A 14,291-nucleotide genomic window follows, 5' to 3' on the forward strand; every position below is an offset into this window, starting at 1 on the left:
CTGGTTTTTTTCTTTGCTATCTTAGAATCTACTTCAATGCCATGTTCTTGATTTTTTATCACTTCTACATATGCCTTGATCCAATCATCTTTTGTTGTTGTAACATTGAAGCATTCTTCTAAACCAACGGTAGGATTGTTAAGAGTTTGTTGTATGACTGAATTATGTTGAATTTGCCATTGTTGACTTGCCAACCTGGATAATGAATCTGCCTTTGAGTTTAGTTCTCTCGATATGTATTTTATCTCGGCCTTACTAAAGCATTGCATAATATTTAGAACTTTATGATAGTATTTCATTAACAATGGATCTCTTACCTGATATTCTCCTTGAATATTACCTACTGTGAGCTGAGAATCACTTTTTCATATGACATTATCAACTCCCATGTCTCTGGCCAAGAGTAGTCCTGCAATTAAAGCTTTATACTCAGCTTGATTGTTGGAAGTTTTGAATTCAAGCCTCAATGCCATCTCTATTTGGAAATTTTCTGGTCCTTCAAGTACTATCCCTGCTCCGCTTCCCTTCTTATTCAACAAACCATCTATATGTAAAGTCCATACCTCCTGTTGTGTTATTGTTGGCAGTTGAATAATGAAATTTGCAAGAGATTGTGCCTTAATTTCTCCTCTCGGTTCATATTTGATTCCAAATCTGAAAGCTCCACTACCATGCTAGCATTCTACATGCATGTTTTGGTTTTCTTAAAATTTAGATATTGGATAATTAGTTCTCGCAATTACCTGATGATTATGAAAATATGGTCGAAGGCGTCTTGATGTGTACACAAGTGTTAAGGCTATTTTTTCAACCAGGGGGTATCTGGTTTCGGCATTTTGGAGGGATCTACTTACAAAGTATATTGGTTTTTGTTCCGGGTTCTCTTGGATCAAGGTTGCTCCTATAGCTTCGTGTGAAGTTGCTAAGTAGATTATGATTGGTTGGGCTAACATGGGTTTGATTAGAATGGGTGGTTCGGCTATCATACTCTTTATTTGGGAAAATGCTCGCTCACATTGTTCATTCCACTCAAAAGTTTCAACTATTTTCAACAGTTTTACTATTGGTTTTGTTCTCTCGGCTAGGATTGGTAAAAACCTTGCTAACACGTTTAACTTTCCAACTAGTCTTTGTACCTCCTTCAAATTTGTTGGACTTCTCATCTTCATTATTGCTTCACATTTGTCAAGATTCGCTTTAATTCCTCTGTTGGTTAGCATAAAACCTAAAAATCCCCCCCCCCTCACATTGAAAACACACTTTTCAGGATTTAAACATATGTTATACTTTCTTATTCGTGCAAAAACTTCTTCAAGATCTTTTACATGTCATTGCACTTCACATGACTTAACAATCATGTCATCAACATAAACTTCCATGTTCTTTCCAATTTGTTCCCTAAACACCTTGTGCATCAACCTTTGATATGTGGCTCCAATATTTTTTAAACCAAAAGGCATAACTTTGTAACAATAGTTAGCCGTATTGGTTATAAAAGTTGTCTTAGGGATATCTGGTCCATACATCTGTATTTGATTGTAACCCGAATAAGCATCAAGAAAACTCATCATCTCCTGGCCAGATGCTCCATCAACCAATCGGTCAATACTTGGTAGTGGATATGAATCTTAGGGACATGCTTTATTTAAATCAGTGTAATCGGTACACATTCTTCATTTACCGTTTGGTTTCTTAACAAGCACCACATTGGCTAACCATGTTGTATACTGAGTTTCTTGAATGAAACCAGCTTGCATTAACTTCTCGGTTTCTTCAATTGCTGCCTTTCGTCTTTCTTCCCCCAACTTTCTTCGTTTTTGTGCCACCGATTTTGCTCTTTGACAAACAGATAGTTTGTGAGAAATTACATCAGGATCTATCCCTGGAATATCAGTTGCCTTCCATTCAAACAGATATTTGTTTCTTCGCAACACTGCAATCAATTTATTCAACAACTCTTCAGGCATACTTCCGCCTATGTATGTACATTGTTTCTCATCTTCTCTAAGCATAATAGACGTTGTTTCCTCTTTTGGTTCTAATCTCTCATCATTCATTCTTGGATCTAAATCCACCATGGCCACCATATTCCTGCCATCTTCTCTATCCGTTTTTGAAGTAATCTTTAACCCAACTGCATAACACTCTTGGACATCTCTCTGATTAACATAAATAGTTGCTATTTCACCCTTCTCGATTGGGAATTTCATGGCTAAATGTGGCGTTGATACTATTGCTCCCAACTTGTCTAAAAAAGATCTTCCAAATAAGGCATTATATGACGTACGAACATCCATTACCAAATACCTGATTTTAATTTTCCTTGTTACACTTCCTCTTCCAAATGTTGTTACTAAATCAATGTACCCTTTTGTATTCACCCTTTCACCCGAAAAGCCAATAATTTGTTCTCAGAAGGGCACTATATCTTCCTCTTTTAGGTGTAACTTCCTAAAGGTATCCCAGAACAATATATCCACTGAACTTCCTTGGTCTACAAGAGTCTTCATAACCACGTACTCTGCTATTTCTATTGTTATTACGATTGGGTCATCATGATCAGGATCGATCTCCTGAAAATCTTCATCTGTAAAAAACATTGGTGGCAAAGTTCTCTTCTTAAAAACATGATTGACTGATCTGACACTTCTCCAATATTGTTTTCTTACTGACGATGACTCCTTTCCAGAAAATCCTCCCGAAATTGTGTTGATAAAACCTCTTACAGGTCTTCCTAGACTCCTCTCTCTACTTCTTCTTATTGATTGAGCATTTTGATAACTTCTTCCATTCCTTCTTTCTTCCGGTCTACCTTCTCTTCTATCCATTCTTTCTATTCTTCTATTATCTTTTCCCTGAAATCTTTCTAGCCTCATTTCTTCTAATTCTCCACCTCTCGATCCTCTCTCAGGACTTTGCCTTGTTCTTGTATTTCCACTTCTGACAAAATGCCTCAGTTGTCCAGCTTGAATCAACTTTTCTATTCTATCTTTCAGGCCAATACATTCTTCTGTATGATGACCATGGTTTTTAGGATACTCACAATGCTAGCTATGATCTGCTATCTCAGGTGTTCTTACTTTTCTTGGTGCTGGTATGATTTATGCTGCCATTGCCTCCTATAAAATTCTCGTTCTGTTGGTGTTCAAAGGTGTATATTGTTGGAACTTCCGGCTCCGAAACTCCTCTTTTGCTCTCTTGGCAAAATTTCTGCCTTCTCTTTCAACTATTTTCTTATCACCTCCATTTGTTCTTGCGTGATTACGAAATTCTCTCAATTCTTCCATCTGCATAAACTTTGATGTTCGTTGCCTCAATTCATCAAGGTTGGTTGCCGGTTTCTTACAGAGACTATCGGCAAATGGACCTGGCTTCAACGCTATTATCATATGATGCATTGTGACTTCTGGACTAAGATTTTGAATGCCCAAAGCCACCTTTCCAAAATGTTCCATGAACATCCTCAAGGACTCTCCCTTTTCCTGTCTTATATTCACCAATGCAATTGACGTCAAATGATGAGACCGACTAGTCACAAACTGAGCTCCAAACTTTTCTACCAACGTGTCGAAACAATCAATACATAACGATGGTAAACGTGTAAACCAACTCAGAGTTGCTCCTTTCAATGTGGTTGGAAACACTCGGCACATCACAACATCATTCCATGTATATAAACTAATCTGAGTTGTATAAGCTGTAATATGCTCATCAGGAATTGTATTTCCATCATACTTATTTATGGTTAAGTTTTTCCAATTATCAGGCAATGGGGTTTCCATTATAACATCATAAAATGGATGTTTCCTAGATGACATTCCGGCAAAAGTTCTAGATATTTCAGGTCATCTTTTCCTTGTTGTTTGAAAACTTTCATCATTATGAATTCTTTCATTTGTTGGCACTCCCGGTTGAACAGTTTCAAACGATGAGTTCAACACTGTCTCTTCATGCAACTTTCTTTTCATATATGCTTTTTCTGCTCTTAACATACTTAATTCTTCTCCATTATTTTTTTTTAATATTTCAAATTCTTTTTGTAATTGCATCAACATTGCCATCAACATCATATTTTGATTATCTCCCTCCTCTCCACACTGTTCTTCTCTTATACTCATATCTGCTTCAGCTTCTCAATTATCTCTAGGTCCCATGGTGGGCGCCAAAATGTTCTTGCAAAAAGCGGTCGAGGACTCTTATTCAAGCTGATGACACATTCTTCACGGGTTGATCTCTCGGATTGGGCTTTCGGCTTCTCCTCTCACAGTTGTGCTATCTAAGTTGGGCTTTCAGCTTCTCCTCTCACAGTTGGGTGTGTGTACCTGCAAGGCGCTTCGATGCCAAAGTCATAAATAGTTTATATATTCATCAGATAAAATTCACTCCTCCTTACCTCTTGGGTTGATCCTCTATTTATAAGGTTCTCTTATTGGGCTTATAACTTATTTGCGTCTTTCTTTCTGCACCACTTATTATTTTAAACACACTCATTAATTTGGGTCTTATTAAATTGGGACTTGCTACAGTGATTATATATATGTTTATTTTATCATTTATATATATAGTTCTTGGCATAACCTATCGGTATATTCTTTCGGTCATACCTCTCTCATTCCTAGCAGTACAAGTTACATTAACTACTAAAACATCTCAACATTCTTACACACAAACAAAATATATATATATATATATATATATATATATATATTATATAACAATCGTGCCTCTCTTAGTTTACTTACTCTAATGAGTTTCCTATATTTTATCTAATAGTTTAATTAGGAGAATTTGCTTATAAAAACACATTGCTTGGTGTGTATCAATTGAATTAGAATCAATTGTAAAGTTTTCTTTCTACTTTCTGATGAGTGTGACTGAAAGTGACTCTTGTACTTCCTACAGTGTAGATTAGGGAGAATAGGTGCTCATCACAAGGGACTAAAAGTACCTTGCAATTGGACAACATTTGAAAGGGTGGTGGCAATGTAACAGCTGGTGTTTGATGTTGAGGTGTTGTAGCTACAATGTCAAGCTTCTTTCAACCAGCTGGAGCAGCTACTGGAACAGCTTCACAGAATGAAGTCTATCACTCACATTTTTATAAGAAATTATGCCGTTTTATAACTTAGCACTATCTATAACAATTCATATATCTTTTCTTTTCGTGCATCTAACTGTTGTTTGGGTTGTTTATGATCTACGTGTGAATGTTGGTTCTTATATAACAGTTATAACACTTTTAAAATATATATTTTTATTTTATTTTATTTTTTTGTCAATAAAAAGAGTTTATGTGAACTTTACGAGCGCCACATAAAACCAAGTTGATGAACGGATGAACCATGCAAGGTTATCTCAATTTTTGTAGTATATATATATAGTAAATATACTCTGCCACATGAGTAAGAATCTCCTTAAAACTACAACAATGTAACAATGTGTGTATATTTACTGGTGATTGAACAATGTGATTATAGGTATTTTTGACTGGGGTTATTTTTTTTTCTTTTTACTAAAATGGGGTCCGTTTAAAAAAAATTACAAATTTAGGCAAGTCGTGCCAATTCGGCACAACTTCATATGCACAAATCGTCCCAATTAGACACGACTCTGTCATGTCATACTGAAGTCGTAACAACTTGACACGACTTATGCCGCATCTTTTTTTTAAAAATTTTATTGTTTATATATTGGGTAGTAAGTTATGTAATGTTAAAAATTAATTTGATACATAATTTTCTAAGAGTGTTAGTTTTAAGGAACAAAAAATTGGATAATCGTGTATGGATCATGTTTGGATAATTAGCTTATTCAAACTTTGAGCCATTAACTCCTGAGGACATTGCCGCCGGACATGGTTTCCCACTAACCAAAAAGTATATTTTGATATTTAATGTCTCATGTATGCAAATTTTTTGATATTTTGATATTTAATGGCGCCGGACATGATCCATACACGATTATCCAATTTTTTGTTTCTTAAAACTAACACTCTTAGAAAGTTATGTATCAAATTATTTTTTAACATTACATAACTTACTACCTAATATATAAAAAATAAAATTAAAAAAATATGACATGGCAGAAGGCACGACTTTAATATGACAGCGCAGAAGTCGTGTCAAGTTGGCACGACTTCAGTATGACATGATAGAGTCGTGTCAAATTGGAATGATTTGTACATATGAAATTGTGCCGAATTGGCACGATTTGTCTAAATTTGTAATTTTTTTTAAACAGACCCCATTTTAGTAAAAAGCAAAAAAAATAACTCCATCATGATAAAAACCCGATAAAAATATAATTTATCATTATTTAACTATTATTTGTTACTACTCATTTTATTTGTCACAAATATTATTCATAATAGTGAAAAAATTAAAAAATGTTACAATAGTTATATTAAAAGGTTGAGAACACATAACATAAATAATTACTAAAATATATATAATAATTTTTTTTATAACAAGAATATAATTAATATAAATTTATTAAATATTTATAAATTAATAGTTATTTTTTATCAATGATAAATTATTAATTATTAGTCTATTAAAATATGTCTCAATAATAATGTGTTATAATTTATTTTTATATATTTAATAAAAAAATTACAAATACATGTATTTATATTAGTGATAAAAAATATTAAATTTATGTTATTTTAAATTTATAATTTTTTATAAGTTAACATCATTTTCATTTTATGATAATATAATTAATAGTGATAAGTATAAAAATTGTGACTATTTTTTTTAACTTGTCACAAAAAGTTAAAAATAATTGTTCTACTTTAGATTTGAATTCAAAACCCTTTAATGAATGAAATTTCTTCCTCAATACCACTTTAGAATTATCACTATCAATAATAATATGTCATAAATTTATTCTTAAAAAAAATTATTAAAATTATTAAATTTATGTCATTTTATATTTAAATATATGATTTTTTTTTATAAGTCAATATTATTTTTATTTTGTGATGATGTAATTAATAGTGTTATATATAAAATTTGTCACTATTTGTATATTACTTGTGATTACTTTTAAGTTGTCACTAAATTTTTATTTAAAATAAAAAAATATACATGTTATAAATAATTATTTATTAATGTACAATACAATATAAAAAAAAAATTATTTCAATAAAAATATAATTAATAAAAAATTATTAAATTTTTATAAATTAAGAATAATTATATAATATAAAATATCACATAATTATTATTATATCACTAATAATTGTTAAAAAAATATTAAATTTTTTCTATTTTAAATTTTAACTCATAATCTTTTATTAAAGAGACAATTTTACTTTCATTGTGTCACTTTATAATTACAATACTTATTTTAACACGATCGGTCGGTCACCGAGACCGAGTGACTAACTCGTCCAGTACCGACCGGTACATTAACAATTTAAGAAATTATACAACTAATGTGTTAAAGTGAAAATGAAAACATATAATCAGAATTCATGAAATTATTGAATAAGTAATTAAAAGCACATAATTCATCGATCAACAATTTTTTTTATCTTTTCTTTTTAATTTAACACTCTTTTTATTTGATTATGTTCTTCCTTTTTTCTTCATACTTTATAAATGATATAAACTTATACTATTTATTAAATTTTATCTCTTTCTAAAAATAAATATAATGATAATATATAAATGATTAAGTACAAAGTTTGTTATTATGTATAATTGCATAAATATAGAGGATAAGGAATCAATCTCTATTTGTGGGCTTTTAGTTATAACTGGTTAAAATATTAAAAAATAAGTTTGAAACTTATAATTTAGCCAGTTATAACTAAATCAATTATCATGTATTGTTCTTCACATATGTTGAAAGAAGATATATATCCAAATATCTCAAAGTTAAGATACGAATAAGATGTTAGTATTTAGGCTTATTAGGTTTATCAATGTTGTCTTACAAAATATACACTGAAGTTTGTCATTAACATCATAATATATAATATACAATTATTTAATTATGATTATTACTTTATTATGAAGCTTATAATATATTTAAATAAATAATAAAATATAAATAAAATTATATTTAAGTTAATATATAACCAATGTTAAATAAAATAAGATAATTAAGTATTACTGGATTAAAAGATATAAAAATGTAACCTCATTTATTAAAATAAAAAATTATAAATTCATTTAAAAAATTAAAAATACATAAGTTTTATTAAAAGATTATGAAAAATAAATATTCTTTTAAGAATATAAAAGTTTGGCATTAAAGAGAAACTACTCTTATTTTGGATTTCTTACTCAAAGACTCAATGTTTGTATGTTTGTGAATATCTAAAACTGAAGTTGTTACTCTCGTGGGATGTCTAATCTGAATAATAATAATAATATTAATAAAATTAATAATATAAATGATATTAAATATATGAATAATATTAATATTTTTTATATTATTAATTATATTAATATTGATAATCATACTTATCAGTATAATAATAATCATAATATAACAATAAAACTTGATTGGTGTAATGGTTAAAATTTATTTTCTCATTCAAGGGACTTTTTCAAATCCCAACTGGTGCGGTTTATTTCTAACATTAATAATAATTATAATAACATATATAATAATCCTAAAAATATACATAAATAATATTTATAAATAGTAATTGAAAATAATACCAAAGATAAATTAATTTTTTCATTTAATACTATTAATTTTTTTTGTAGTACTATTACATATTATTATTCACTAAAGTTAATTTTCGTTGGCGTGTATGTATATATGCATATATTTTTTGTTAACAGAATTTCTTTGGTAAAGGTTTATAAGACACTAATTTTTGGCTTTGCCATGTAGTATTAACATATGCAATGCTGCTTATGTGGTTTTGGCGTGTTCCTGTGGCTAGCGTATATCGGCAACTTGTGCAACCATTTGGTAATGCAATAATGATTGAATGATACTTTGATTTACTAAGTTGCTTATTTAACCCTTTCACTCATTTGGACAAGATCTGCAGACTTTCTAGCATGCGAAACAAAAATTAGCTTTCAATTGGCTTAGAATAATAAACACACAAATTATTTTCTCTGGTCCTTCATTCATTCCCACAACATAGTCTCTCTGTCACATGTTCTTATTTCTTGAGTCTCTGGACTATTCATGCTTATGAAGAAAATCAATATGGTATCAGAGCGGGTTATCCTCGCTATGTTCCGCTGCCACCGATTCTCTTCTTCCCCTTCATTCCTTTAATTTTCCTATTTTGTTTCTTGTTTTTCTTTGTCCCTTTCCATGGCTGCAACCCAACAGATGGTAAGTTATAGAGATTTCGAGCGGGTTATGTGTTTCTTGAAAGGATTGGGAGAAAATTGTAACACTGTCAAAACACAAGTCCTTCTCATGGAACCCCTACCAAATATGAATCGTGTCTTCTCACTTGTCCTGTAGCAAGAAAGGCATCTGAATGAGAATATAGGCATGGATACAAAGATCTTGCTCAATAGCGTTAACCATCAGAGCCAAAGAACGAACAACAAGGTTAACCATGGATGACAGAACCCAGGAAGAGGAAGAGGAAAAAACTATGGGAAGCAATACTCTTTCTGTAACAAGATGAACCACACCGCTAATGAATGTTATTCGAAACACGGTTTTCCACCATGGATGAAGCAAAAAAACTAACTACACTACAAATACCATTGAGAGAAATGAGGATTGTGATGGTGAGAATGAAGAGCCTTCACAAGGTAAGACCCACAATGAGAAAATCTTTGAAGCCCTCGGCCCTAAGCAACTGCAGTAGCTCGTTGACATGATCCAAAATTCAAAATTCAAAGAAAGGGCAGTAAACAATACCATGGGTGAAACTTCAAAACGAAATCCAGGTAAAGAAGGTAAGTGTTTTTGGATTCTTGACACGGGTACCACTAATCACGTAGCTTGTTCTATTTCTCTTTTGATAAGATATCACAAAATAAAACCAGTAAGGGTCAAACTACCTAACAATCAGTGTGTGTGTGTGCTACTCATGCTGGAACTGTTTTTCTTTCCAAAAACATTACTCTGCATAATGTCCTGTATATTCCAGATTTTACTCTAAATATCATATTTGTTCAATGCCTTATATCTTCTTTAAAATGTCAACTTGTCTTTACTCACAATATTTGTCAAAATGGGCTCTATCATTTGTATGCTGATGAAGAAAATAATTATGTTTAGACTTTACATGTTGACTCTTTTGATACTAGACACAATCTAGATATTTGGCATTATAGGATGGGTCATCCTTCAAATAGAATATTAGATTTTTTAGCTAAACAATATTCTGATATACATTACAATGATAAGAATATTTGTGCTCCCAGTCATCTTGCAAAACAACATAAATTGTCTGTTCCTCTTAGCAAAACCAATAGTCAAAATGTTTTTTTATCTCATTCATATAGACATATGGGGACCTCTAGGTATTCCTGCTTTGCATGGTCATAAATATTTTTTAACTATTGTAGATGATTTTAGCAGACATACTTGGGTTCATCTGATGAAAAATAAAAGTGAAACTAGAGACCTTTTACAAAGTTTTATTGTTTATGTTAAAAATCAGTTTTGTAGGAATGTGAAAATTATTAGAACTGACAATGGTAAAGAGTTCTATTGGAAAGATTTTTATGAGAAGCATGGCATAATTCAACAAACCTCTAGTAATGAAACCCCTCAACAAAACTTCATTGTTGAGAGGAAACATCAACATATTCTTAATATCACTCAGTGCCTTATATTTCAGTCCAGATTGCCCAAAGTTTTTTGGTGTTATGTTGATTTGCATTCTATTTTTCTGATTAATCGCCTTCCTTCCCCTGTTATTCATAACAAATCTCCTTATGAACTCTTATATAATACTGCACCTTGTCTTTCTGATATTAAAGTTTTTGGTTGTCTTTGTTTTGCATCCACTCTTGAACAAAATAGACATAAGCTTGATCCTAGGGCACGTAAGTGTATTTTTCTTGGTTTTAAACAAGGTACAAAGGGTTATGTTGTTATGGATATTCAAACTAGAGAAGTTTTTATATCTAGAAATGTTATTTTCTATGAATCTTCTTTTTGCAAGCCTCATAATGAAATTGATCAAGCTTTCATACAAGAAGATGATGACTTCACGGGAATTGCATATGATGATACTCATATACAAAGGGAGACAAAAAACTGAACTAAGCAAACAGAAACCATGATACATGATGATCTCTCTATACAAAATGAAGCTGGAAATTTCACAGAAGAAGAACAACTGAGGTGGTCCACTAGAACTAGGAGAACTCTAACATTTCTTGAAGACTATCATCATCAGCTCATGATATCACCATGTGAAGAAAAATCGAAAGACAATGTACGTTATCCTCTTAATTCGGTTATGTCCTATAAAAGATTATATGAAAAACAACTAAAGTATATTTTTGTCTATCTCCTCCAAAACTGAGCCAAAATGTTATGAGGAGGCAAAATGCTACCCTGAATGGATGGAGGCTATGAGAGCTGAAATAGAAGCACTTGAAGCAAATAAAATCTGGGATATTGTAAACCTTCCTCACAACAAGATTCCCATTGGCTACAAATGGGTGTATAAGATCAAACACAAAGCAGATGGTCAAATCGAACGGTACAAAGCAAGACTTGTAGCAAAAGGTTACACACAACGTGAAGGCATTGACTATATGGACACCTACTCACCCGTAGCAAGACTCACAACTATTCGCACCATCTTGGTTGTGGCTGCTATTATGGATTGGCACTTGGAACAACTGGATGTGAACAATGCTTTTTTGCATGGAGATCTACAAGAGGAAGTTTATAAGAGCTTGCCTCTTGGTATCACCATAGTGAGAAGTAATCAGGTTTGCAAGTTAACCAAAGCTTTGTATGGTCTGAAACAAGCCAGCAAACAATGGTATGAAAAGTTAAGTTCTTTTCTTTACAACATTAATTTTGTTCAATCCAAAGCTGGTAATTCTCTTTTCATTAGAAAATTTGAGACTTCCTTTATTGCTTTACTTATATATGTGGATGATATATTGATTGCTGGAAATGATATAAAAGATATAGATATTGTAAAAAATTCTTTAAATTATGTTTTCAAAATAAAAGACTTGGGGCATCTCAAGTTTTTCTTAGGTTTGGAAATCTCTAGAACATGTAAGGATATACATATATGCCAAAGGAAATATGCTCTCGATATTTTGACTGATGCAGGTATGCTTGGTGCAAACTTGCAAACACTCCTATGGCACAAAAGAATGACAAGCTTTTTTTATCAAAGTTTGCCAGTGCACAACATAACTCTATATCGAAGAATCATTGGAAGATTACTATATATTGTGAACACCATACCATATATTATCTTTTCTGTTCAATTCCTCGGCTAGTTTGTCCAGGCCCATCAAAGTTTCATCATCAAGCCATTCAGAGAATTTTAAGATACATCAAATCCTCTCCAACTCAAGGTATATTCTTTCCTAAAAATACTGATATTCAACTTAAAGCTTTTAGTGACTCTGACTGGGCTTCTTGTATCACCACACATCGCTCAACCACTGGTTTTTGCATCTTCCTTGGAGACTATTTGATATCATGGAAAACCAAGAAGCAAAACACCATTTCTAGATCATCCTCCGAAGCTGAATATCGTGCTCTAGCCACTACATGCTGTGAAATACAACGGCTTGTATATCTACTTGAAGACCTTTGCATCAAAGTCAACAATGTTGCTAGCCTCTTTTGTGATAGTCAATCAGCAAGACATATAGCTCAACCCAACAAATTTCATGAGAGAACCAAGCATCTTGACATTGACTGCCATGTTGTAAGAGAGAAATTGCAGCGTGGGCTCTTTCATCTTCTTCCCATAAGCTCTCAAGAACAACCAACATACATTCTTACAAAGTCCCTCAACTATGCAGCTTTTCATAAACTTGTTACTAAGCTTGGTGTTCTGAATATACATCCACCAGCTTGAGGTGGGGATTTGATGTTTTGGGTTGGTTGGGCTTGAGTTTATTTGGTTAAGTTTTAGTTCAGCCCAATAGTTTTTTTCTTTCCACACATCATATATCCTTATAAGGCTGTTATGCTACGTTACAATAATAAACACACAAATTATTTTCTCTTACTACATGTCCTTCATTCATACCCACATCACAGTCTCTCTGCCACATCTTTTTCTTTCTTGAGCCTTTGGACTGTTCATGCTTATGGAGAAAGTCAATACGTATAATTATTTGTCCTAGGTGACTTTTTTTGGGTTTAACTAGGAGTGTTTTGTATAGGCATACATGAGAGTATGTCTACTGGAGAGGTTAAAATTGTGATTATGTATAAGAATTGTATCACCCATAAAGTAATTTATATTTATTCATTTTTTATTACTGATAAAAAAAAACTACCCTAGTATTTAATTCAAAGAAACTTAATTTTAAAGATTAAAATGGTGTTTTTTGGGTTGGTTACCCAAAATTACATTTTGAAAAACTTTTTAGCTTTATCTTACTATTTAAATACGTATTTAAAAGTTTAGGATAATGCATGAAAATTTCTTAATATGTTCATAGCTTGTTTTCCTCTTATTTTAATAAAATTTCCACAATGACTGGTAGAACAATTAGTTTAGAACTTATATTTTTGGTAAATATTACAATTTATATAAAATTAGTTTAAATTTACTTCTTTTTAAATTATAAAAAATGTTTTGTATACAAGTGATTACTAAATAAGATCTGATTCAATAATTATTTAATAAAGTTATTTACCAAGTAGTAAAAGAAACTAGTTATTTTTTAAAATATATTTAGTTACTGTTAACATAAAATCGACTAATGAAACAAACTCTTGTTAGCAGAAAAATGAGTTAACTTTTGACAAGATTCGTATATCATTTGAATTTAAGAACACTTTTGGGTCTATTAGTAGTAAAATATGATGAGTATTCTATCTTGGTAATAGAGAATTAGTGGTTTGGTGTATTAATAAGATATAATTGCGATATTGTATTTTATTCTATTTTGTTAATTCAATATAGGGAGCAAAGGGAGAGTCTCCTCTTTGGTGGAAACTATTTTTATTTGTTTTTATATTTATAAAATTGTCTGCAGAGTTATTTTTTTTGGAACTTAGAGTTGTTTCTAATTGACTCTTTTTATCATTGTAGAATGGGATAATATATTTTTATATAGTGTTTCCACTTAAAAGTAAAAAAAAATAAAAAATATCATGAGCTGCTTCACATCTTGGTTTTGAAGTAG

At 31.3% G+C, this 14,291-nt stretch overlaps 1 protein-coding gene across 1 annotated transcript; it reads right to left on the reverse strand.

The window, feature by feature from the left end:
* Window positions 1-2,411: 2,411 nt before the first annotated feature.
* On the reverse strand, window positions 2,412-3,818 carry LOC137809265 (uncharacterized). Its single transcript, XM_068610400.1, has 2 exons — window positions 3,242-3,818; window positions 2,412-3,010 (listed from the first exon to the last, which is right to left on the reverse strand). The coding sequence occupies exons 1-2, from the start codon at window positions 3,816-3,818 to the stop codon at window positions 2,412-2,414; spliced, it is 1,176 nt and encodes a 391-aa protein (XP_068466501.1).
* Window positions 3,819-14,291: the final 10,473 nt, after the last annotated feature.

This window comes from Phaseolus vulgaris, chromosome 2 (assembly GCF_000499845.2).
Source record: "Phaseolus vulgaris cultivar G19833 chromosome 2, P. vulgaris v2.0, whole genome shotgun sequence".
In the NCBI taxonomy this organism is placed as follows: Eukaryota; Viridiplantae; Streptophyta; class Magnoliopsida; order Fabales; family Fabaceae; genus Phaseolus; species Phaseolus vulgaris.

What these genes read in the sequence shown, in the direction of transcription:
- LOC137809265 (XM_068610400.1), bottom strand. Translation starts at nt 3,818, where the DNA reads ATGTCATCTAGGAAACATCCATTTTATGATGTTATAATGGAAACCCCA. An exon ending in TCACGCAAGAACAAATGGAG is followed by an intron (nt 3,011 to 3,241) that starts GTGATAAGAAAA and finishes GTCATCATACAG; the next exon opens with AAGAATGTATTGGCCTGAAA.